Source organism: Podarcis bocagei, assembly GCF_964188305.1.
Source record: "Podarcis bocagei genome assembly, chromosome: 1".
In the NCBI taxonomy this organism is placed as follows: Eukaryota; Metazoa; Chordata; class Lepidosauria; order Squamata; family Lacertidae; genus Podarcis; species Podarcis bocagei.
Genome location: NC_138125.1, coordinates 11,304,636 through 11,330,270, shown reverse-complemented (window position 1 = coordinate 11,330,270; position 25,635 = coordinate 11,304,636). Strand labels below are relative to the sequence as shown.

Below are 25,635 nucleotides of genomic sequence, written 5' to 3'. Positions count from 1 at the left end.
TTTACTCCTCTAAAAACTAGGTGTGTCTTATGGAGCAAAAAATACGGCAGTAGGTTTTTAGCAGGCGGTGGACCAGGCTTCCCCAGCTGTACTGTCTGGGGTCATTGGTGGTCTCTTCAGGAGCTGACCACATGACTTCACTGGCCTGGACTCTGCTTTTCCTTCAGCTGTCACCTGACACTGTCACAGATGGCCAGGCTCTTTAATAAAGTTGTCATCATTACCTAGCTAGAAGGATCACCAGTGCAGAATGTACATGCCCAGGAGACACGATGCCATTGATTGAGAATGGAGGAATGACAGCGCGGTTTGAACGATCCCCTCATGAGGTAGAATGAAAGCTGCCTTTCATCTTTCCAGAAGGCAAGTGACACTGTGGCACATTTAAATGTAAGGGACACAGGTCCCTCGGGCAGCTGCAGGAGGCCCCAATACAACCTGCTAGAGTTGCCTTAGCACAATATCCTACATTCAAGTCACTCCCTGAAATCAACAATGCGCCTGGAAATATATTCTAGGATCCTGGGTTTGGTATTGCTGTGAAGTGGTGAGCAGGCCAGGTTGTGAACCAGGAGATCCCCTGTCCAGACCTTGCCTCTGCCATGAACCCAATTTACTACCTCTCAGCCTTAGTTCCAGATTGGCAGTAAACATATAGGGACTGCCCCAGCCCTTGCAATAATCATCTGAGGCCTTTCTTCATGTGCCTTCACCATATCAGGCCCAGAGGATGGCAACGCAAGAATGGGCCTTTTCTGTGGTGGCTCCCCGCTTGCTCTCTCCAGGGAGGCTTGCCTGGCACCTTCACTACCTATCTTTAGGCCTCAGGGAAAAACATTCCTCTTTTCCCAGGCCTATGGCTAATTTTAAAATCTGTGGCTGTGTGTTGGGGGGGGTATTGTTTTTGTTTGTTACTATGGTATATATATCTTTTGCGATTTTATATTGTAAACTGCCCCGTGATCCTTGGAGGAAGGGAGGCATGAAAATTTAATAAATAACAATAATAATAATTCGCAACTTATAAATGAAGGACTGTAGTAAGGATCACCAAGGGCCTAACTACATGTTAATAACAGGGTTAGCAATCACATTATAGGATTTAAAAACTGAACGCCAAGTGCAGGCTACTGTGGTTGTCAGCAGAAGTTTAGTATGTGGATTTGTGAAGCTTAAACCTCCGCTCACTGGCTTTGATTTTGATAAAAATCATCTCCACTGGCAACAATTACCATGGGGGGGGGGAATTCACATTGACAGCAATTCCAGTGCTAGTTGCTTATGTGTGTGTGTGTGTGTGTGTGAGAGAGAGAGAGAGAGAGAGGGGGGGGGGAGCGCCTTACCTCAAAAAGAATATTGTAAAGTTGGGAAGGGTTCAGGGCAGCCAAAGTGATTGAGGGGATGGAGCAACTTTGCTTATGAGGGAAATCTGCAGGATTTGGGGCTTTTTTGTTTAGAGAAAAGGCGAATAAGATGCAGTATGATAGAAGCTTAGAAAATTAGGCACAGTGCAGAGAAAGTGGATAGAGAACAGGTAAGAGTGTAGCTGAACTATGGAACTTGCTCCAAGAGGAAGCAGTGATGGCCACCAACTTAGATAGCTTTAAAAGGGGATTGGACAAATTCATGTTGTTGTTGTTTAGTCGTTTAGTCATGTCCGACTCTTCTTCTTTTTTTTAATAAAATATTTATTGCAGATTTTAAACAAAAGACAAATCACCAAACATATACACTACCATCACCATACAACAGAACAAAAAAAAAAGACAGAAAAAGTTTAGAAAATAAACATAGAATGAAAAAAAAGAATACAACAAAAACAATTATCCATAAATCATATTTTCATAATCTTTAGACTTCCTCGCGTCACCCTTTCCTGCGTTCTCAATCATATAATTATAGGCAGCAATTTATTACCTTATTTCAATTCTTATTTTGTATTTCTCAAATATTATGTCCCAAACTTTGAATATTTTTATCATATACTGAATTACTTAACTTAAACATAATATTACTTTAAGTTTCATCATTTTCTTAAACATCACTTATTCTCATACATCTTACAACTAAATTACTGATGCCATGTTATTTTCTATCATGCATTCTCTTAGCATTCATACAACTTATAATGTTTTTGTAAATAGTCTTTAAATTTTTTCCAGTCCTCTTCCACCGTCTCTTCTCCCAGGTCTCGAATTCTGCCAGTCATTTCAGCCAGCTCCATGTAGTCTATCAGTTGCGTCTGCCATTCTTCCAGTGTGGGTAAATCCTGTGTCTTCCAGTGCTTTGCGATGAGTATTCTTGCTGCTGTTGTTGCATACATAAAGAAAGTTCTATCCTTCTTTAACACCCCTTGGCCGACAATACCCAAAAGGAAGGCCTCTGGTTTCTTAAGGAAGGTATACTTAAATACCTTTTTTAGTTCATTATAGATCATTTCCCAGAAAGCCTTAACCCTTGGGCATGTCCACCAGAGGTGAAAGAATGTTCCTTCAGTTCCTTTACATTTCCAACATTTATTGTCGGGCAGGTGATATATTTTTGCAAGCTTGACTGGGGTCATGTACCACCTGTATATCATTTTCATAATGTTTTCTTTCAAGGCATTACATGCCGTGAACCTCACTCCAGTGGTCCATAACTTTTCCCAGTCAGCAAACATAATATTGTGCCCAATGTCCTGTGCCCATTTTATCATAGCTGATTTGACCGTTTCATCCTGAGTGCTCCATTTCAACAGCAAGTTATACATTTTTGAAAGTACCTTGGTCTTAGATTCTAGCAATTCTGTTAATTTCGATTTTTCTATCTGGAAACCTGTTTTTTTATCCAGCTTAAAAACCTCCCTAATCTGAGCATAATGTAACCAATCTCGCACTTTATCCTTTAATTTCTCAAAACTCTGCAGTCTCCAAGTATCTCCTTCTTTTTCTATTATTTCCCAATATTTCGGCCATGCGGCCTCCATATTGAGTCTTTTCTGAGCCTTGGCTTCCATTGGTGACAGCCACCTTGGGGTTTTATTTTCCAACAAGTCTTTATATTTTATCCAGACATTATATAGTGCTTTCCTGACAATATGATTTTTAAAAGCTTTATGAGCTTTAACCTTGTCATGTCCGACTCTTCGTGACCCCATGGACCAGAGCACGCCAGGCACTCCTGTCTTCCACTGCCTCCCGCAGTTTGGTCAAACTCATGCTCGTAGCTTCGAGAACACTATCCAACCATCTCGTCCTCTGTCGTCCCCTTCTCCTTGTGCCCTCCATCTTTCCCAACATCAGGGTCTTTTCCAGGGAGTCTTCTCTACTCATGAGGTGGACAAAGTATTGGAGCCTCAGCTTCATGATCTGTCCTTCCAGTGAGCACTCAGGGCTGATTTCCTTAAGAATGGATAGGTTTGATCTTCTTGCAGTCCATGGGACTCTCAAGAGTCTCCTCCAGAATTGATTCAAAAGCATCAATTCTTCGGCGATCAGCCTTCTTTATGGTCCAGCTCTCACTTCCATACATCACTACTGGGAAAACCAAAGCTTTAACCATACGGACCTTTGTTGGCAAGGTGATGTCTCTGCTTTTTAAGATGCTGTCTAGGTTTGTCATTGCTTTTCCCCCAAGAAGCAAGCGCCTTAAGAGGCCATTAGCCACAATGGCAATACTATTCCTCCATGGTTGCGGGCAGCAACACTTCTGAATGCGAGCTTCTGCAAACGGTCCTGCTTGCAGGTTTCCCGTTGTGAGAACAGGATGCTGGACAGCTATTGGCCTGATCCTGCAGACTCCTCGTATGTTCTAATAATGTCTTGATTGGGTATGGGTGATTCTTGTGAAACCCTCTATCTGGAAGCAGCACTGAATTGTAAGGGCTAGATTGCTATAGATCTTGGATCAGAAAGTGTTCAGAGAAATCATTTTGTAATCTTCTAAGAATCCATGTATCCGGATTCTGCTTACATTTCCCCCCCCCCCTTTGCCATATATTATACCATTTCATTTTATTTGTATGCAATGGGGAATTATTATTTTTTTCAAGGTGCAGGAATGCTTTCCTAAACTTCGGAGTCACTCGAGTTGAATTGCAGAGTGGATTTCAAGGAGAAAGAATATTATTGACACTTACGACTTCACGCTGAAAATGAAAAGCGGTTTTCAATCATGTGTCTCATTTCATTTGGGGAGCCTGCCCAGCTCAATCATTAGCCTTTTATTCTAGGAGAGGGAAACAGATATTATATATATATACTGCAATCAAAGCCGAATTCTCTCAGGCTACCCAATCAGTTCATTTATACAACAACTGTGATAAAAGGGTGTTGTTGTCTGTCAGCCTTGGATTTTAGGCTGTTAGGATCAACAGAAGCAGAACTCGGCAGAAGAGACTGGTTACTTACTCATTCTGATCATTTAGAAGCGAAATCTCCTACTGACTTTTATATGCAAATTTAAAATAAATAGGCGTGTACTGAAGGTGCAATGAGGTAGGGGTATGGCAAATTAGTACTCCGTTCTGTCTTTGGAGCAATCTTAGAAACTGCAAAAAGCACAACCCCCTGCCCCCCCCCAAAGCACCAGGGTTTGGGTTATTCATGGTATGATAAAAACAACAATTTGTTTTCTGCTAGAATTGTAGAGTTGGAAGGGACCCTAAGGGCCATCTTGTCCATGCTCCAGTGACGGAGAGTCCACCACTTCTCAAATGAGTCTATTTCACTGTCAAACAGCTCTTGCTGCCAGAAAGTTCATGGTTCGATTCTCTCAAACAAAGCCATGGTTTGTAAGCCAAGAAGAAACCTTCGCTACAAATTGTGGTTTGTTTGGAGTGAAATGAATGACAATTCCCAGTTCGGACATAAATCTAAGCCAGGGGTTGGGTGGCACGTTTTCTCTGCATGCTAGAGGGGAGGAACAAAGCAGCCCAAATCTAGGTATTCATTACAAATCATTTACTATGGCCTTACAGTGAGTGCAAACTGGTGCATTCCCTGTTCAGGCATAGCAGTAGCCCAGAGACCATGGCAGTGTTATGACTGCTGGCTGATTCCTTGCGGCTAGTCAGAGATGACGGGTTAATCTTCAGCAAGGAGCTCTTGGCGGGAAGTTTCTCTCCCCTGCCTTTGGAATGGGACACCTTCAGCCAATGCCAAGGGTAGAGAAACAGTGTTGAATTAAGAGGACAAAGAATGAGACAGGGAGCTGGATTGCAAGCAGCCCAGCAGGTTCCATGGCCACCTGGATCATGACCAGCAGCTTTAATGCTTGCATTAGGAACTGATGTATAATTGTAAATAAAACAAACAATTCAAACACAAGTCTTCAGTGCAGTCTCATCCAAAGCAAAATATACCCTGTAATGATACCTCTGGAACTTCTAATCACTTTGGGAAATGGAGAGTGCTTAGTAAGAAAAAGCAATGGAAAATGTTGTAATAATCCGGGACCCAGCAATCAAATATCAAAACTGGGACGTGATATTTATAATTTCAGGGTGGGTGAATCAGGGCTGGTGATTGCCTCCATTGAATCTTTAAATAGACCTAACAGGCAGTGTTCTTTCCAGTGTGGAATAGTGCTGAATCTCTGACATGTGGTGTTCTGGCTAGGATGATCTCTTTGCTGTTTACAAAAGGGTAATTGGCAGTGAGGAGCTAGCTGTGACGTTAACATATGAGAGTGCTGGAGGTGAAATAGTTAAACAGGTTACCCAATCAGAACCCAGGGGGGTGGAGTCAGAGGGACTATAAAACCAGCTCTGGGAGGGGCGAAGGGAAGAGTTCGTTGGGAGTTGGGTGGTTGGTTGGAGTGGGAGTGAATTGGGATAGACATTCGTGGCTGGGGAATGCCTGAGCAAAAAGTTAAGCTTTTAATTGATGGAGAAAGCATGAAACCATCGGTGCCCACCTAATTTCCGGGTCTACAACTTGAATGCCGGATACACTGGGGAATTTGGCAATTAGTACATTGTTCTTGTATTGGCCAGTTTTGTGTTTTAAAATATTGTTATTAGAATATTATTATTATTATTATTATTTATTATACCCTGCACAAGGGAAATGTGGTGACTGGGTTAATGAAAAACTTCCTTTAGTTCTGAAATATTGTGAATTTCAGGTTCAAGAAGAGAGCGCTGTGGCTATCGCATAATTCGCCGCCACCGTAACTCAGACGATCCAGTGCACTGCGTAGGCAAAGTTAAGAAGAACAATGAAGCCATAATTCAAGTAAAAGAATTGCTGGTCAATGCACTGACCCCAGAACAGTTCGTTTCCATATTACTTGAAGCCGAGCCGCCAAATGTGTTGGTGAGCCGCCCCAGCAAACCGTTTACAGAAGCCTCCATGATGATGTCACTGACGAAGCTTGCAGACAAAGAACTGGTCCACATGATTGCCTGGGCCAAAAAGATTCCTGGTAAGAATTTTGAACATTCCAGTTTTCCCAGTGGACTTTTGTGCCATGTAACATACATTGCAGACATAGGCACTAGTGTAATTTAGATCCCAGAACAGATCCCGTATTGTGATTTGGTTCTGCAACCTGGTTTGTGCCATCGCTAGTAACAAGACACATGTTGAAATAGCAGTAGCAAAATCACAGCTAAGAAGCTCAAATCATATATATCACTGACACCCTTCTTTGGAATTGGAAACCAATTCCAGACTTCAACATTCCTAAACTTTACTTGCAGAAACTTACAGATTAATTAAAACATAACATTTACAACCCCGTGCTTCTCCAAGCATGGGCTTACAGTCTATTCTTCTAACTTCCAAACAACTGTATTTTCCCCTCTTTCCAGAGCTCAGCACTTTCAACCTTCTGTATCTCAATTAGGCCATGCCTTACAGCTCCTATGGGAGACCTCCACTTTTACCTTCTCCTGCAGCTTTGCTCTCTTTCTTTCAAGCAAAGAAGAAGCGCTCCCACACTCATTTCAACTTAGCAGTGTTCACAGTGGATTCTAAAACACAGTCATCTTGCCAAACATAAAATTGGAGTCTTTCCTTCTCTAGATACCTCCCATGCGACCAATGTTAGCCAGTCGCATGAGAACTACTAGACTCTAGAATTCATTTACCAACCAATCAAATTTAAGCAACCTGGTAATGCATACAAGCATTTTCAATTTCAGTGAATTAAATTGCTATACTTAACAGCACATGCTTTGAATGTAGAATGTTTCAGGTTCAATCCCTGACTATTTCCCAGGAACCGCAGGAAGCTGTGACTCTCCAGACGTTGCAGGACCCCAGCTCTCATCGGCCCAGCAAGCGTAGCCAATGATCAGGTAGCAGGTGATGGAAAAGACTTTGACCTTGGAAAGCCACTGCAGATGCTGTTGGACAGTACGGTAGCTAGGAATAAGGAAGCACCTTATTCAATTGGTGGAATGTCTTTGCAATTCCAGGCATAACTTTGTAATCAGAACGCCCACCCAACAGCTGCAATTTCTTATCTATATGGCTACTTTTCTTTTTTTCCTCGTGAGTGATTTGGGCAGAGTGAATGGAATCAATCCAAAGCCCTTTAAAAAATGAAAATAAAATAAAAAGATCAACTTACTTTTTTTTTTTTAAGTGCTGGAGAATCAGTCCTTCAGCCGTTTTAACAGTCTTGGCAATTTCTAATTTTTCTAAGGCGTCTAAAATGTGCACACAGCAGGGCGACTGAGAGCTGCCTGTTGCAAGTGGAAGGAAGGATCATAAATACAAGAAGAGCATTATATCTGAAAAGTCTCAAATGAAATTTAAAGTCACGGGGGTCTTGAGTGGGCGCTCTGGCGACGAGTAATTTTACTTTGATCATTGGAAAATGCCAGGCATTTGCACTCAGCTGGGGAATGAATCCATTTTCACATTTGAGTGGCTGCTTATTTTGTCACTTAAAGTGTTGGTGGTAGGAGATAGAAAGAGAGAGAGAGAGAGAGAGAGAGAGAGAGAGAGAGTGTGTGTTTGGTAGGAGTGTCTGATTTCCCAACCCCAAGGTAGTAAATGCTGTTGTTAAAGATTCAATATTCCTTTCATATAGGGTGGGGGAGGGGGGAAACGATCTCTCTTTTCACAAGTTGATGATCCTCGGAATTATTGACCTCTTCAATTTCAGGCTGATCTGCCTTTTCTCTTTTCATTTGACTCTGAGCAGAAATGCGAACTAAATTCAAAGCATTATTTTTCAAAAATCAAGTTGGCATGCTGTACTTGTGTAGCCGGGTGCATCTGTGGTGCGAACGATGGCGGGGCGGGGCGGGGAGAATGAATAACAGTGCGATCATACTGTAAATTTAGTACCACAGATATTTGCACAGTCCCCCCCCCCCATTGTGCATCAGCATTCACACAGGCCAAATGAGCAGCATTGTAACTCCCATGTTGACTCTGGAAGTAGGATACTGAGGGGAGTATTAGTGTAGTGGGGAGCAGGAATTGGAGAACAACACAGGGACTTATTTTCTTTTTTTTCAGAGGATGGGTAAGGATGTCAACCGCAAGAGCACCAAGGTAACTGATGCCCCCTCCTTGCTTTGGCAAGTACAAGAGGTGACAACGAGGCAGGGCTGTCTTAACCATAGGTGTTAGGGGTGTGAGGCACCCAGGCGCTGGGCTCTCAGGGGCGCCAGGCTGAGGGTCCGGGGCCCGAGAGTTTGAGTCCGGGGAAGAGCCCGCCCGTTGGCGGGGCCTTGCAGAGCCTGCCAGAGGCCCGGGACAGGTAGATAATGTGCCCCCCCCTGTTTTTACCCTGGGGATAACTGAAGTCTTATAAATAAGTATATAAATAATTTTCACAAAAGGTATGCTGACAAATAATTTTATTTCAAGGCTTGAACCGTATCTGCATATAAAGACAAAATGGAAAATATAGATATACGATTGTGAATATGCTGACCAAGGCCCCCTTTGGAATCGGAGGCCCGGGCCAAGTGGTCCATATGCCCCCCCCCCCCCGGTCTGGGCCTGCCCGTTGGTCAGAGCACTGCAGCGGACTCTTCTGCACTGTGAATTTGGGGGCAACCGAGCCAGCGAGATGCTGAGGCGGCCAATTGGCTCCGCCCTCCTGCACGCCTGGGATTAGCACAGGGCTGCAGAGAGGCCTTCCCAGAGCGCACTGTCCACCTGACGAGGCGTCCAGCCTCGCGCTCCTCTGTGCGCTGCTCTGCCTTGCCTGCGCGCCTCGATGGCCGGCCCAGAGTGCGCTGCCCCCCAAAAAGGTCGACAACTCTGGGCAACCTGGGGGGAGGTACTGGGCGGGTTTTTGCACCCCGGCGTCACATATGCTTAAGACAGTCCTGCAACGAGGCTTTTGAGTTTGCCACGGATTATCACACCAGTAGTCAAAGGATGGGGGGCATCAGTAAGCAGAGGGTGGGGACTTTATTCTTTCCCTTTGATGGAGTTCCTTCTTCATTCATGACAGCAGTTTAAATGGAAGATGGTTTGCCGCCCTAAACAAAGTTCCTCTTCACCTGGCTGAATATATTTTGTTACAGCTCAGTGCACTGAACCTATGCCGTTCAGGAGTAAGCAACATTCAGTTCAAAGGAGCTTTACTCCCAGAAAACAATTCAGAGAGCTGCAGTCATAGAATCATAGAGTCGTAGTGGGGTTGGAAGGGACCCCAGGGTCATCTAGTCCAACCCCCTGGCCATGCAGAAATCGCAATGACAGACAAAAAGGCTTTGTGCCAGGCAAGCACGATTTGGACAAACTTGGGAGTGGCAAGGAACTTGATAGGAGATTGAAAAGCAGAAATGACGTATTCCTAGGCCGGTGCCTCTTTATTCTTTTTACTAACCATTGGTATTGAGGTGGGAGAGAGGGGTGTTTGACCCTCTATTTCCTTTGTTCAGAACCTCTCCCTTCTGGAGTTCCTTTTTTTCCAAAGAAGGGGTGGAGAACCTCACGCCCAGGAGTCGGATGTGGCCCTCCAGGCCTCTTCACTTGGCCTCTGGGACTCTCTCCAGCCATACACCCCCACTGACACAGGTTTGCCTGGCTGGAAAAATGCCCTTGAACTCTTATGCCATTTGCTTGCCTGGCTAGATAACAGAGAGCCGTGTGCGTGTGTGAAAGTAGGTGAAATTTATATTAATTGCCCCTGCCTACTTTTGCTCTGGCCCTGCGCACCACTGGCATGTGGCCCCTAGAATGTTGCCCAGAAGGAAATGTGGCCCCTGAACTGAAAACAACAACTGAAAACTGAACTGAAAAAAGTTTATTTTTCAAGCAGGATGGGGGGGGGGCAGAAGCAGCAGGGCTTTGTTACATTTATATGTGAGCAAAGTGTTGGTGCCTCAGCGCTTCTCCTGCACGTATCTGTATCCTTATTCCCCCCTCCTCTTCCTCCTCCTTTGCCTTTTCTTTTTCAGTTTGCCACTTTCCCCCTCTCTACGAAGATGAGACTTCTCCTTCCCATAAGGCTTTGCTTCTGGTGCCAGAGAGAACAGCAGGTTGCTACTGACTCATTCCCAAGTGGTTTCACACTGTTCTTGCTCTTGGGATGCAGCGTGTAGGAGGGGGTGTGAGAGATCCTGCGGGCTGGATCGCCATCCGTTAACTTCCCAGCAGCCCTCATTTTAGTGAGGATACCCTCCGCGCCCTTTAGCATCCCAAATGAGGGAGCAGGACATTTGAGAGAGCACAGCACCACGGCACTAAGACCGGGTCCATATGGCAGGCTTTTTGCACTGCGTTGCTGCTGCAAAGTTCTGGAAGAAGATCTCTTTCATTTCCCAAGTTGCAGTTGTGTGGTCTATACTTTGCTTGCCTCTCCCACTGCTGCTTCTGCCTGCTTTTCTTCGCTGCCTTGGTGTGGGGGTGAAATATACCGCAGTTCAAAAAGAAAAGGGAAAGGGAGGCTTTTGTTGACATTCCAGTCTGGAGACAGGCTTCACCCTGTGTGCCAACAGCACAAGTACGGGAATCAGTTTTGTTAAAAGAAGTAATCCAGAACAGATAAGGAGTTGGTTTATGAGCAGACCAGGAACAAGCAGAAACTAGCCAAGCTTGTTAATCCTCTTGAGTTAGCGTTGTCATATTTCAAAGAGTGAAAATCCGGACACAAAAGTCGATGAACTTTATTTTAGTTTTGCCCAAAGTTGTTGAGCTTGCAAGATCTCAAAAAAAGAGAGAGGAAGCTATTTTAAAGGGAATTCGCCAAAATCTAGACTTCCCACACGGCTTGCCATATGTCTGGATTAGACATTAGAAAGCTCCATCCCTTGCATTATACAAGGCTATTTCAGAAGGAAGGAAAGGGAAAGGTAAACTGTTTTTCCGTTTCTGACTCTCCAGAACCCCTCACAAGTATAAAATGTTCCAGTTCAGGGCTATTCCTTATACTGACTCAGCCAGTTTGTATTAGCTCAGTATTGTTGACATCAACTGCTACCAGCTCTATCCAAGGTCTCAGGTAGAAGGTCTCTTCCATTACCTGCTACCTGATATGTTTAACACAACAGCGGAAGGCTGCAAGTGAAAATGAAGGTCTCCTTTTCCCCTTTGCTCAGATCCTTGCCAGCCTCTCCACCACCTGCCGCCCTGGGTTTTCCGTGTGCATATCTCCTCTTCGGGAGGATGACGCACGATGCCCAAAGCCCTGTGAGATCAAGAGATTAAGTGCTGCCAGCCTGGAAAAGTTCATGGTTTCTCTGGTTTTAAAAATGGCATTCAAAGATGCGAGGCATTCAAAGTTCTGATTCTGAAATGATTCGATGCTTTCGAAAGTCACACTTTTCCGTTCTAGAAAAAGTTGGGTGGTTAAGCAGATGTTTACGATGTAATGACACACTCCCCCCTTTCCTCCCCTTAAAGGCTTTATAGAACTCAGTCTTTTCGATCAAGTAAGGCTTTTGGAAAGCTGTTGGCTCGAAGTGTTGATGGTGGGTCTGATGTGGAGATCCATCGATCACCCTGGCAAGCTCATCTTCGCGCCAGATCTCATACTCGACAGGTGAGAAAATGAAGCGTCTTTTGGGCTTACGGGGCTCCTTTTTATTTTTGCTTGTTAGTTTGATCGGCATTTCAACCTTGTGGCACAGAAACATCGTGGGGGCTGCCAGCGTGGGCACTTTAATGGGGGATAAGACATTTGTGTAGGATGAAGCTATCCATGGTGGCTACCAAGCATGCTGTGACTACATTCCGCCATCAGTATTGGAGATGACAAGCCTCTGAAAACTGGGGAATATAAGTTCTGTTGTGCTCATGCCTTGCTTGTGACCTTCTCAGGGCATCTTTTGGGCTGTTGTGGGAAGAGGACTAGTTGGGCCTTTGTCGTAATAATGAAAATATTTGAAGTCCTTAAAACCATAGAATTAGAAGGGACCACAAGGGTCATCTAGTCCAGGGGTCAGCAAACCTTTTCAGCAGGGGGCCTGTCCACTGTCCCTCAGACCTTGTGAGGGGCTGGACTGTCTTTTTTTGGGGGGGGGAGGGAGAACGAATTCCTATGCTCCACAAATAACCCAGAGATGCATTTTAAATAAAAGCACACATTCCACTCATGCAAAAACACCAGGCAGGCCCCACAACTAACACAGAGATGCATTTTGAATAAAAGAACACATTCTACTCATGTAAAAACACGCTGATTCGCGTGGTCCACGGGCCAGATTTAGAAGGCGATTGGGCCAGATCCAGCCCCCAGGTCTTAGTTTGCCTACCCATGATCTTGTCCAACCCCCTACAATGCAGAAGTCTTTCACCCAACATGGGCTCGAATCCACAACCCCGAGATTAAGAATCTCATGTTCTACCGACCAAGCTAAAGAAACCTTTCAAGTTACAGTTCCTAACATTGGAATAACTACACTCACCATGAGAAACCTCCAGATGATTGCCAAGCAGAGCATATGGTGATAGGCTAATAATAATAATAATAATAATAATAATAATAATAATAATAATACTATAGGAATAATTTTCTGGGGTGAATTTCAAGCCAGGTTTGGGAATCTGTGACCCTCCGGATGTTGCTGGACTCCTAGATAGGAATGGATGAATCTTCAATTTCAGGTCTCTAAGTTTATTTTGCCGGTCTTAAATTCAGTTAACTACAACTGGTGCAGCAACTTACGATTTTTGCAAATAAACAATTCTCATGAATATTTGCCAGCATTTTCATGTGAATTTCTCTGCAACAATTTCGTCTAATAAGATGCATTCCGTATGTTATTTTCACTAATATATTATGCACATTTTCCCCTAATATATGCACTATGGTACATATTGTTTGGTTGGAGACCAAAATTCAGTGAAGTGTGAATGTCAAAGGATAACTTTGTTTTAGTTTGTGTATGGGTGGAACAAGTGCAAATTACGTCGTTTCTATTTAAAATGCAAATGAAATCGAATTTCTCCTCTCCTCTCAAACTCCCACCAGCTCCAGTCAGCAGAGATAGTGAGGGATGATTGGCCTTGTAGCCTAACAACTTCTGAGGGGCTGCAGGTTCTTCATTTGCATTGTAAAGGCAAGGACAAGGATTTTGTGGAATACACTTAGAATTTCAAGGTGCTCTTTTCAAAGACAAAACAAAAACTGTGGATGTTGACAAAAAAGGCAAATACAGTGGTACCTCTGGTTAAGAGCTTAATTTGTTCCGGAGGTCCGTTCTTAACCTGAAACTGTTCTTAACCTGAGGTACCACTCTAGCTAATGGGGTCTCCCGCTGTCGCCGAGCTGCTGGCATGCGATTTCTGTTCTCATCCTGAGGTAAAGTTCTTAACCCAAGGTACTACTTCCGGGTTAGCGGAGTCTGTAACCTGAAGCATTTGTACCCGAGGTACCACTGTACATACTAGAGCATACTGGAGTGTTTTGGTGTTGTTGTTTTTTAAAAAGAAATGCTGCTTTGCATCCTCAGTAATTCTTTTATTTCTCCAAAATTAGGGATGAAGGGAAATGTGTGGAAGGAATTTTGGAAATCTTTGACATGCTTTTGGCGACGACTTCAAGGCTCCGGGAGCTGAAATTGCAGCACAAGGAATATATTTGTGTCAAGGCCATGATCCTCCTCAATTCCAGTGAGTAGACGCTTCAGTCATGTCAAGCTGTGCTTATTACCGGGAACAAAAAGTTGGGTGGTAGCAGAAGAAATACCAAAGGGCACAAGAGCCATTAAGGCAAAGGGAGTAATAAATGCCCTAAGTGCTTTTCCCGTCCTCATTCTCTAATGGTTTTATGACTGGTACACAGAAATAATACTCAGGTCACCACGTGCCGTTTCATCCTAGACACAAAGGCAAAACTTAAGGACCCTTAATGAAGCTGCGTGCAACCTGGGACTTGAGCAGTTACTCCTCAGTGCCTGCCCATCCGTGAGGCAGACTGAGGTGACCGCCTCAGGTGGCAGAATCCAAGGGGCACCTCTGTGGACACGCCTCCCCACTGTCACTGGAGAAGGGAAGAGAAGCAGAGGCTTTCAGGTTCCGGCGAGTTCTCGTGGGAGCCCCACAAAATCTTGTGAGAGCCAGCGAGCAGAGGAAGGGGGAGCGGTGGGGGCGGAGCGCTCTGGATGTCACCACTGAGAGGTGTGACAAAATGCTGGGCGGCACTCTCCGCGGGGCCTGCAGCGCGCCTGAGCCACGCATCTCTCCTGGGGAGTGACGCAGTGGCTTGGGTGCCCACAGGCTCCACGCTGCCCCGAACAGTCCGCCCGCTGCCTCCCCCTCAGCTGTAGGGCGGCTGAGTGGGAGGAGGCAGGCAGACTCCTCGGAGGCCCCGTGGAGCACCCTGCCCTCCCTGGCCCCACCCCAGGGTGCAGGGCACACATGCCACCCCAGGCACCTGATCGGCTTGCTCTGCCGCTGCCAGTGAGATCTTGCCAGCCATGTAACCCTGATAAGAGAGGCTTTGGAGAGGGTGGCAAGGGGAGTTTTGTGCCCACAGAAGTGCCCCATTTTGCCTCAGGCAGAGAGGTAGGACAGGCTGCCCCTGTCCCTCACACTTCGTTTGAATCACGCTGCTGTTCATCCTTATGCACACGGCTGACCTAGGGAGCAATGGGATTTAAAACTGCTTTCATTTTTTCTGGGAAGTGGCTGTTGTGTTCCCTTAAAAAGGTAAAGGTAAAGGTACCCCTGACCATTAGGTCCAGTCGTGACTGACTCTGGAGTTGTGCGCTCATCTCACTCTATAGGCCGAGGGAACCGGCGTTTGTCCACAGACAGCTTCCGGGTCATGTGGCCAGCATGACAAAGCCGCTTCTGGCAAACCAGAGCAGTGCACGGAAATGCCGTTTACCTTCCCACTGGAGGGGTACCTATTTATCTACTTGCACTTTGACATGCTTTCAAACTGCTAGGTTGGCAGGAGCAGGGACAGAGCAACGGGAGCTCACCCTGTCGTGGGGATTCGAACCGCCGACCTTCTGATCGGCAAGTCCTAGTTTCTGTGGTTTAACCCACAGCACCACCCGCGTCCCTTGTGTTCCCTTAGGTCTGCTCTTATCAGACCACAGGCTGCTGCCCAACTCTGAATGGGGCAGATACATCCAGCTGCTATTTGTCTGCGAATCTTCAATGAAATAACATGAAATATCAATATTTCAAAGGGGGGAAGCATGTTCTTAACTGCCACTTTGCTAGTTTCACTAAACATCCTCGCCCTCAATGTGCATGAGGCTTTGTAGGATTTTTTTTTTTAAGTCCCTGCCCCAAAGAACGTACAAATGACATTTCAGCAGTGATGGCGGGACAACTGGGTTAGCAGGAAAAGAGGCGAGAAAAGAAAGAACAGTGAATGGAAGGGGTGAGATTATTAGAGAGAGAATATGAGCAAAAGCAATTACATATATTTAACTTGGGTTGGGGTGAAGAATGAAGATAAAGGGATTAAGCTAAAGGTGTTTGAAAAGGTGGCTTTTAAGCAGAGATGCTGGCAAGGTTCTCCTGAGTCAAGATAATTGACTTGCGAAAGAGCACCGTAAAGAGCAGATGAGCTTTTAAAGTGTCAGTGTAAAAACATAGCACAACAGTTTCAAACATCTTCTCTTCCCTCTTTGCCTGTCTTCTTTCCAAGACACGTTCTAGCTTGCAATATGCAACGCTCCCCTCACTAACACAAGAACATCCCATCCAAATTCTCTCTTACATTGGAACAAATGACGCTTCTCATCCAATATCACCCATCCCATTCTATTCTCACTGATCACACTCTTCCACTGATACTCACAAGCACACCCTCCACCTAATCTCTCCAATATCTCCCACTCAGATGTCCGTTAACATCAATCACGCCTTCCACTCGACTAAAAAATTATTGCAGAAACACCAGGAGACGACATCACTCACTAATGAAACCATATAAAATATCAAAACAAAATCGCCACCCACCAATCGCACAGACGTCCCATTCTAGGTAGTAACTCTGGTTGCTAACTCTGGTTGCTACCTCTCAACTAAGGATTCCTTCCTCTCACCAAGTCATGGCCTCAGACATTTACTGTTATTTATTAATTTATATGGGACGCGGGTGGCGCTGTGGGTTAAACCACTGAGCCTAGGACTTGCCGATCAGAAGGTCGGCGGTTCGAATCCCTGCAATGGGGTGAGCTCCCGTTGCTTGGTCCCTGCTCCTGCCAACCTAGCAGTTCGAAAGAACATCAAAGTGCAAGTAGATAAATAGGTACCACTCTGGTGGGAAGGTAAACAGCGTTTCTGTGCGCTGCTCTGGTTCGCCAGAAGCGGCTTAGTCATGCTGGCCACATGACCTGGAAGCTATACGCCGGCTCCCTTGGCCAGTAAAGCGAGATGAGCACCGCAACCCCAGAGTCGGTCACGACTGGACCTAATGGTCAGGGGTCCCTTTAGCTTTACCTTTATTAATTTGTATACTGCTTCTAAGCTGTTCGAAGCTATAAAAGCCAATTACAAAATGCCAACCTCCTTCATTAAAGCACACCCACTGAAACACCGAAATAAACAACAGTGATTAAAATATGCTGCAAAACAATACAGCCAACATAACTGAGAGACCCCTCTCAAGAGATCAACCATAGTTTCTTCAAGAGCTGACAGAGTGCCATTACCTCAGGGGCCTTTTGTATTTCAGCAGGGAGGGCATTCCTGTAATACCGAAACTTTTTTTCAGCTGGAACGCACCAGAACTCAGTTCCAGCACCTCTCTGGTGGGCACCGTTGCCATTATAAGAGAACAAGGGAATTCTAGCACCTCTTTTCCTAGAAAAATAAAGGTAAAGGGACTCCTGACCATTAGGTCCAGTCATTACCGACTCTGGGGTTGTGGCGCTCATCTCACTTTATTGGCCTAGGGAGCCGGTGTACAGCTTCCAGGTCATGACTAAGCCGCTTCTGGCGAATCAGAGCAGCGTTTACCTTTCCGTCGGAGCGGTACCTATTTATCTACTTGCACTTTGACATGCTTTCAAACTGCTAGGTTGGCAGGAGCAGGGACCAAGCAACGGGCGCTCACCCCATCATGGGGATTCGAACTGCCAACCTTCTGATTGGCAAGTCCTAGGCTCTGTGGTTTAACCCACAGCGCCACCCGCGTCCCAGAAAAATAGCACTGCGTAATACTGAGATGAGTTCTTGCTCCTGTCTCCTGCGGTATGCATGGGAAAAGCATACGTATTTGCAAAATTTAAGGCAGTATCCAAATAGGGTGTTGGTTGGCACAAGTTTTTTGCTTGTACAGCCTCCTAACCCAGGCATACATCCTAAATCTGTTCTAGGGTGATGGGAAATTAAGGTTGGATACCAGCCCTTAATCTCTACATCTGACTTAAAAGGAGCAGGGAGCAGGGTCTGGGAATGACCTCCACCTGTCAGCCACTGCCAATCAGTGTAGACATTACTGGGCTTGATGGGTGAATAGACTGACCTGTTACAAGACAGTTCCTATATGTAATTAATTACATATGTCACCCCCATTTTCTTTCTTAAATCATAATCTCGGTGGCGAAAATGTTCTAGAGTCAACCAATTTATGGAGATGACTTCAATTTTTCCATATAGAGGTGATGGAAAATGTAGTATTTCCAGGCACACACATTTTGTATGGAATTGGAACCAAGTTGTCGCCTGATCCTAAACCTATTTCCTTGGGAAGTATAGCTGCAGCTCAGTGCATTGCATGCGGAAGGTTCAAGCCTTGCCATTATCAGGTGGGACTAGGTAAAACATGCACCAACAACCCTGGGGAGCTGCTGCCAGTCTGTGCTGCCAGTACTGAATGAGATGGAGCAATGGTTCAATTTGGGATGGAGCAGCTTCCTGAATACCACATGTTCAACACGTGTGGATGTGTGTCTCTACAAAGTTTCAAGTAACTATGTTCTACCTCCACAGTCAGTTGCTACTGAATACCAGTTTCTGGGAACTGGAAGTAAGTGGCCACAGTTGCACTCAAGCACACTTTGGGAAGCTTCCCAGGCTGAGCTACTGTAGATGAGCCACACACACACACACACACACACACACACACACACCAACGCAGTACAGCTCTTATTCCTTAAACTCTGCTCATTTGGCATCTTTCTTGCGTAGATATGTATACAGTCTCCTCAGCTGCAGGAGAGTCCGAGAGCAACAAGAAACTGAGTCACCTGCTGAACTCTGTGACGGACGCCTTGGTGTGGGTCATTTCAAAGAGCGGGGTCCCTTTGGCTCAACAGACGACACGCTTGGCGAACTTGCTGATGCTGCTCTCACATGTCCGGCACGCAAGGTAAGGCCATTCTAGGGGGTGATCCAGATTTCCATCCTAGAGACCGTCAGCCATTTTTTAAAAATCTGTGGCAAAAAGCAACAGCAGGGCAGATGACTGGCCTGCTCAAGTTTTAGGTGTCCATTTCTCTTTTCCTCTTATTTTTGTTGACTCCTCACCCCTTTTTCCCATGGAGTTGTAGTTTTCCCCCTTCTGCTGCACCCTATTTTCTATCTGTCAAATCATAACCACAATAATCTAATTCCTTCTGTTGCTCATAGCCAAATCCTGCTTGCAAGTTCACCATACTATAATATTTATTTAAATAGTCCGAAAAAGGCATCCATTCTTCCAGGATGTTAGCTTATCCCGAATCAGTCCTCTGGTCCATGTATCACAATCTTTCTCAATGTTGCTGTCAGGGATTTAGGAGCAGAGGCAAGGCCAAGGGAGGAAACAGAGAGCGAAGGGGAGGAGGCAGAAGAAAAGATGAGTGATGACGACAACCCGAGATCTCCTAGTCTTTCCAGTGAATCAGAGGATTCACAGAAAGGAGCACCAGTGGCCAGGGCAAGGGGGGAGTCTAGGGGGGCACCCCAGGAAGATAGAGCCAGAGGGGACTCAGGGGAGAGCAGTTGGAAATCGGGACCAGCGTCACCGCCAGGGAGCAGGGAAGAAGAAGGGAGCCAGGGGGCAAGCGCTGGCAGCTCACCACAGGAGGGAGGGCATGAGTCAGGAGTGGCCACACCTCCATCGGGGAGCGAAGAAACGGTTAAGAGGAAAGTGGAAGGTTGGGCGCGCGCGCCAAGTTCAAATGCAGAGGAAGGCGGCGCAGTAAGCAGCCCGGAAAGGGAACCAGGTCCTAAAGCCCGGCGCAAGGAGGCAGGAGGGTCCGGGTCAGCGTCAGAAGAATCCAGGAAGGAAGAAACCCCGGGGGGTAGAGGGACCCAGAGGAGGACAGTCAGGCGGAAAAGGTGGAGCAGGGCTAGGATATTAAGTTGGTGCACAAGGGGCGGAGACTCAGACGGAGCTTCGCCGATCTAGCTACTAGACGTAGAGTTGCGCGCAGCAGCGTGAGAATGGAAACTGCAATTCAATAAAGACTTTTACTTAATGATCGCTGGCTAGCGTGATCCTCTGTGAGCTAGGATCTTCAAGCAGCTCTGACAGTAAGCTCCGTCTCACTCAATTGTGGGCATCTACAACCTCGAGGAGGGGAGAGAAGCAGGTGCCCACTAGCGAGCTCACGAACGGCAGACGACATGACGGCGGAGCAGCAGATAGAGGAACTCAGAAAAGCAGTGGCACAACTGAATGCCGAGGCTCTCGCATCCAGGAAGAGAGAGGAGGAGGCCGCTGCCGCCTGCAGGGATCTCCAGGTCAGGTTAGATGTGCTGACAAAGCAGACACCCCGGCAGGAGGGAATTGGGTTGGCGAGACGCACAGGCGGGCTGGTCTCTCACTTCGATGGGAACCTGCAACAGTATCCCAACTTTAGAGCAGACGTACTGTGCGCACTGCAACTGCTGCATAAAGACTTTAGAGATGAGCAAGAGAGAGTGGGATTCATCATGTCTCATTTGCATGGGGATGCTAAAGCATGGCTACGCAATTTATGGAGAGATAAGGATCCGGCGCTCCAGAATGCAGATGCCTTTATTAAAGCGATGGATGGGTGTTTTTTATCAAGCATTGACGTGGATCTTGCCCGGAAGGAGGTGCATGGGCTAAGACAAGGGAGGGCCAGCGTCAGGCAGTACCATGCCCGCTTTTTCGCCTTGGTCAGTGCCCTGGAATGGGACAGAGATTCGGCCCCTGTAAGAGACCTCTTTTGGGAGGGGTTGCACAGCTCGATTAAAGATGAGATCGCGAGGGGGGAGAGACCCCGAACCACCCAGGAGGTCGTTCAGAGGGCACTGGCAGTGGGGGTGAGGCTGGAAGAACGCCCGTGGAGCAGGGACGAAGGGCGTGGAGGGCGCGAACCAGCCAGGGGCCCCTCCTTCCTTCCCAGAGAAGCAGCGCGGGCGCAATCCACGCCTCCGCCAGGAGGAGGAGCCGAACCTATGGAGGTTGGAGGTGCAAGGGCTCAGTCAGCAACCAGAGCCCTAGCACCGGCAGCAGTGAAAGCGAAGCCTCCTAGAGGGAACAGGAAGTGTTACGTCTGTGAGGAGCCAGGGCATATGGCGAAAGAGTGTCCCCAGAGGCTCCACAAGCTCACTGCAGCCTCGGCAATGGTGACTGCAGCAACGCAGCAAGGAGGAACACAGCAGGGAAACGAAGCAGTCTGGCTGGAGGAAGAGGCCCTGGGGCCCAGCCAGACGTGTTAGTGCCGCAGTCCCCAGAGATTTTACAGCCCGTGAACCCCCTCCCGCCCAAACCCGTGGTGAGGCTCACCGCATCTCTCCAGCTGCCCAATGGAATCACCATGGACGTGCCCATCACAGTGGACTCGGGCAGCAACGCGGACTTTATAGGGCAGGACTTTGTCGACAAGCACGCTATACAGTTGCTGCCGGCCACACTGCCCCTGCAGGTTGTCACGGTGGATGGCAGGGAGTTGCTAGGGGGGCAAGTGGTGAAGCAGACGCCGCCAATGGCGATGCGACTTGGGAATCACAAAGAAATCATCAGCTTCAATGTCACTCAACTATCGGATACGCCCATTGTATTGGGAATGAGTTGGCTGGACAAGCACAGCCCAACGCTGGCTTGGTACCAGAGGCAGCTGGTCTTCGGCTCTTCCTTTTGTGCTGAACACTGCATCGTGCACCGGCAGGAAGGAGAGGAAGAGGAGTCACAGCTGCTGCTAGGCACGCTGCAAGCGATTCCCCACAAGTACGCAGAATTTTTGGAAGTTTTCTGCGAGAAGGAGGCGGACAGGCTACCCCCTCACAGACCATATGACTGCAAAATTGACCTGCTGCCGGGGGCGGCGCTGCCTAAAGGGAAACTGTATTCCATGTCGGAGGACGAGCTGCAGGAACTCAAAGAGTTCATCGATCATAATTTGGAGCGCGGTTTCATCCGAGAGTCCAAGGCAGCGGGGGGCAGTCCTGTATTCTTTGTTAAAAAGCGAGACACGCCCCAAAAAAGACTGGTCATGGACTATCGCATTTTAAACAGTGTGACCAAGCCGTCGGACTTCCCCATGCCCCGAATCGACGACCTCCTGGCGAAGGTGCGGAAGGGAAAAGTGTTCACCAAATTAGACCTGCGAGGGGCGTACAACCTCATTCGCATGCGGGAGGGGGATGAGTGGAAGACGGCCATGTTCACGCCACTGGGTACCTACGAATACAGAGTTATGCCTTTTGGACTGCAAAATGGCTCCCACGTTTTTCAAGCTTTCATGCATCACGTGTTGGCGGGACTTCTCTACAAGACGTGCGTCTGTTTCTTAGATGACATCCTGATCTTTTCGGAATCGCAGCAGGAGCATGACAGGCACGTCAAGGAAGTGCTGACCAGACTAAAGCAACATAGGCTCTACGCCAAGCTGGAGAAGTGCCAATTCGACGTGACGGAGGTGGATTTTCTGGGCTACAAGTTGTCTGACAAGGGGCTCGCCATGGACAGCGCCAAGGTTCGAGCGGTATTGGACTGGAAGAGCCCACGCAACCGGAAAGAGGTCCAAAGGTTTGTCGGCTTTGCGAACTTCTATCGCAAGTTTATCAAGGGCTTCGCTATGCAGACAGCGGCCATCACAGACACGCTTAGCTCCAAGAAAAAGAAGTTCGTTTGGACGGAGGAGGCGGAGCAGTCCTTTCAGGCACTCAAGCGTCTCTTCGCGTCGGAAGAGCAGCTGCTTCACGTCAACCCCAGCAGGCCGATGAGGGTGGAGACAGACGCCTCAGACAGAGCCGTGGGGGCGGTCCTGCTGCAAAAGGACCAGCAGGGGGTGTGGCGACCGGGAGCGTTTTACTCCAGGAAGCTCAGCAAGTCCGAGCAGAACTACACCATCTGGGACAGGGAGTTGCTGGCCATTCATGCAGCGTTCAAAGCGTGGCGGCACTTCCTGATCGGCGCCAAGCACACGGTGCAGGTTTGCACGGACCACAAGAATCTGGAGCACTGGCGCACGGCACAGTTCCTAAACCAGAGGCAGATACGCTGGGCTGAGTTTTTTGCGAACTTCGACTTCCGCATAGAGTATGTCCCGGGGGACACTAACATCATGGCGGACGCCCTCTCCCGTAAGCCACAGTATCTGGAGGACGCAACGCCAGCGGCAGCCATGCACATCTTCGCACCAACAGTATGGGCGTGCGCCGCGGCCACCGTGGACCTGGAGGCGGTGCGACGAGCGTTGCAGGATGACTCCTTCGCGCAAGCAAAGATGGCAGAGGTGCAAAGGGGCAAGGCTGTGGCCGACGGTTTCCAGCTACGAGATGGATTGCTCATCCGTAAAGGGGCCATCTACGTGCCGGGAGACGACCTTCGCGCCAAGGTGCTGCAGCAGCTGCACGACGCGCCCACGGCCGGGCACTTTGGCAAGGAGAAGACGGTGGAATTAGTAGCCAGGGATTTCTGGTGGCCTGGAATGAGAGGGGAGGTCGCAGACTACGTGGCGAGGTGTGACACCTGCCAGAGGGCCAAACCAGTGCACAGACCGCCGGCCGGACTGTTGGAACCGCTGCAAACTCCGGTCGAACCTTGGGAAAGGGTGGCTCTGGACTTTGTCACAGATCTGCCCAGCTCGAGGGGCAAGACGGCAGTGCTGGTGGTGGTGGACCTGTTTTCCAAGATGGCCCATTTCATTCCGTGTGCTAAGGTGGCCACGGCGGAGCAAACCGCCAAACTGTTCATAGACCACGTGTTCAAGGTTCACGGTCTGCCACGGTCTATTCTGTCCGACCGCGGGCGGCAGTTCATCTCGAATTTCTGGCAGAAGCTGATGGGCTTCCTGAACGTCAAGATCAACCTGGCGTCGGCGAGACACCCGCAGACCAACGGGCAAGCGGAGCGGGTCAATGCCATCATGCAGCAGTACCTGAGATGCTATGCGAATCAACAGCCTGCGACGTGGGTGGATTACCTGCCGCTTGCCGAGTTCGCCTACAACAACACGAAGCACGTGTCCACGGGGGTCACGCCGTTCTTCGCCAACAACGGGAGGCACCCCAGAACCTTCCCGGGACTGGAAAGAATGGGGGAGGGGGAGCCGCAGACGGCAGATGCATTCGCGTCGGAGCTGCAGGAAGTCCACGATCAGCTGAGGCGCCACCTGGAGCTGGCCAAACACGCATACAAGGTACAAGCGGACAGACACAGAAGGGTTGGCGAAGAGCTCCACGTGGGAGACTGGGTCTGGTTAGCAGCCCACGCAGTGCCGGCCAGGTCGTTGGCCAAGAAGAAACTAGGGCATAAACAACTGGGGCCCTACCAAGTCGAAGAGCAGGTCAACCCGGTAGCTTTCAGACTGGCACTTCCGGAGGGTTCCAGAATGCATCCGGTGTTCCACAGATCGGTGCTCACTCCCTACAAGGCACCGCACAGGTTCCAGGAACCCGGAACGGCGCCGAGTCCGGTCAGAGACAGAACAGGGCACGCGGGAGTGGCACAGAAGGAGCGCATCAACGAAGTCACGGAGATTTTGGACTCCAGATGGGGGGAAGAGGGGGTAGAATACTTTCTCGCCAAGGAGGGCACCCCGGCCAGTGCGAACAGCTGGGTGCCGGGCTACGCCTTGGACGAACCTCTACTCAAAGACGAGTTTCATGCCCTCTTCCCACATAGACCTATGCCAGCAGACTTTTTCGACGACTGGCTTTTCACGCCCACGCTTTCGGCCAGCACTTTCCGGGGGTTCGACTCGGAAGAGGACCCGACACAAGACGTCCGTTCCCCGGAGGGGTCACCCTCGGGATCTGCATCAGAACCCTCGTATTGGTGGGACGATAGACCAGAGGAGCAGTTCCGCAGAAGGTGGCTGGAAGGCCCAGGACGAGCAACGCCGCCAGGAGGAAGTGAGGGAGAAACGGACATGGACGTTTTCGGGGACGACCCTGGTTTCGAGCACGGCGGCACAGAGATGGAAGCGGAGGTGACCGTCGTCGACGAGAGCAGGGAGGGAGACCCGCGAGACTTCAGATGGAGGCCCGCCACGGGAAGCGAACGATATCCGACGTTCGTCCCTTTGCAACAGCAGCACCCAGCTCCAGCACCGGAAGGAGGGGAGGGGGGAATGGGGGGCTTCGAGGGGGGATGGATGTCAGGGATTTAGGAGCAGAGGCAAGGCCAAGGGAGGAAACAGAGAGCGAAGGGGAGGAGGCAGAAGAAAAGATGAGTGATGACGACGACCCGAGATCTCCTAGTCTTTCCAGTGAATCAGAGGATTCACAGAAAGGAGCACCAGTGGCCAGGGCAAGGGGGGAGTCTAGGGGGGCACCCCAGGAAGATAGAGCCAGAGGGGACTCAGGGGAGAGCAGTTGGAAATCGGGACCAGCGTCACCGCCAGGGAGCAGGGAAGAAGAAGGGAGCCAGGGGGCAAGCGCTGGCAGCTCACCACAGGAGGGAGGGCATGAGTCAGGAGTGGCCACACCTCCATCGGGGAGCGAAGAAACGGTTAAGAGGAAAGTGGAAGGTTGGGCGCGCGCGCCAAGTTCAAATGCAGAGGAAGGCGGCACAGTAAGCAGCCCGGAAAGGGAACCAGGTCCTATAGCCCGGCACAAGGAGGCAGGAGGGTCCGGGTCAGCGTCAGAAGAATCCAGGAAGGAAGAAACCCCGGGGGGTAGAGGGACCCAGAGGAGGACAGTCAGGCGGAAAAGGTGGAGCAGGGCTAGGATATTAAGTTGGTGCACAAGGGGCGGAGACTCAGACGGAGCTTCGCCGATCTAGCTACTAGACGTAGAGTTGCGCGCAGCAGCGTGAGAATGGAAACTGCAATTCAATAAAGACTTTTACTTAATGATCGCTGGCTAGCGTGATCCTCTGTGAGCTAGGATCTTCAAGCAGCTCTGACAGTTGCGTTTCCAG

General features: G+C 48.5%; 1 protein-coding gene across 1 annotated transcript in view; it reads left to right on the top strand.

Moving 5' to 3' along the window:
* The window catches only part of ESR2 (estrogen receptor 2), a 79,902-nt gene that overhangs the window by 38,756 nt on the left and 15,511 nt on the right, over positions 1 to 25,635 (top strand). Inside the window, exons 5-8 of the mRNA XM_081192834.1 lie at positions 6,109 to 6,408; positions 11,805 to 11,943; positions 13,882 to 14,015; positions 18,501 to 18,681. Of these exons, the coding sequence (XP_081048960.1) occupies positions 6,109 to 6,408; positions 11,805 to 11,943; positions 13,882 to 14,015; positions 18,501 to 18,681 (754 nt within the window). The remainder of the gene's footprint in view (positions 1 to 6,108; positions 6,409 to 11,804; positions 11,944 to 13,881; positions 14,016 to 18,500; positions 18,682 to 25,635) is intronic.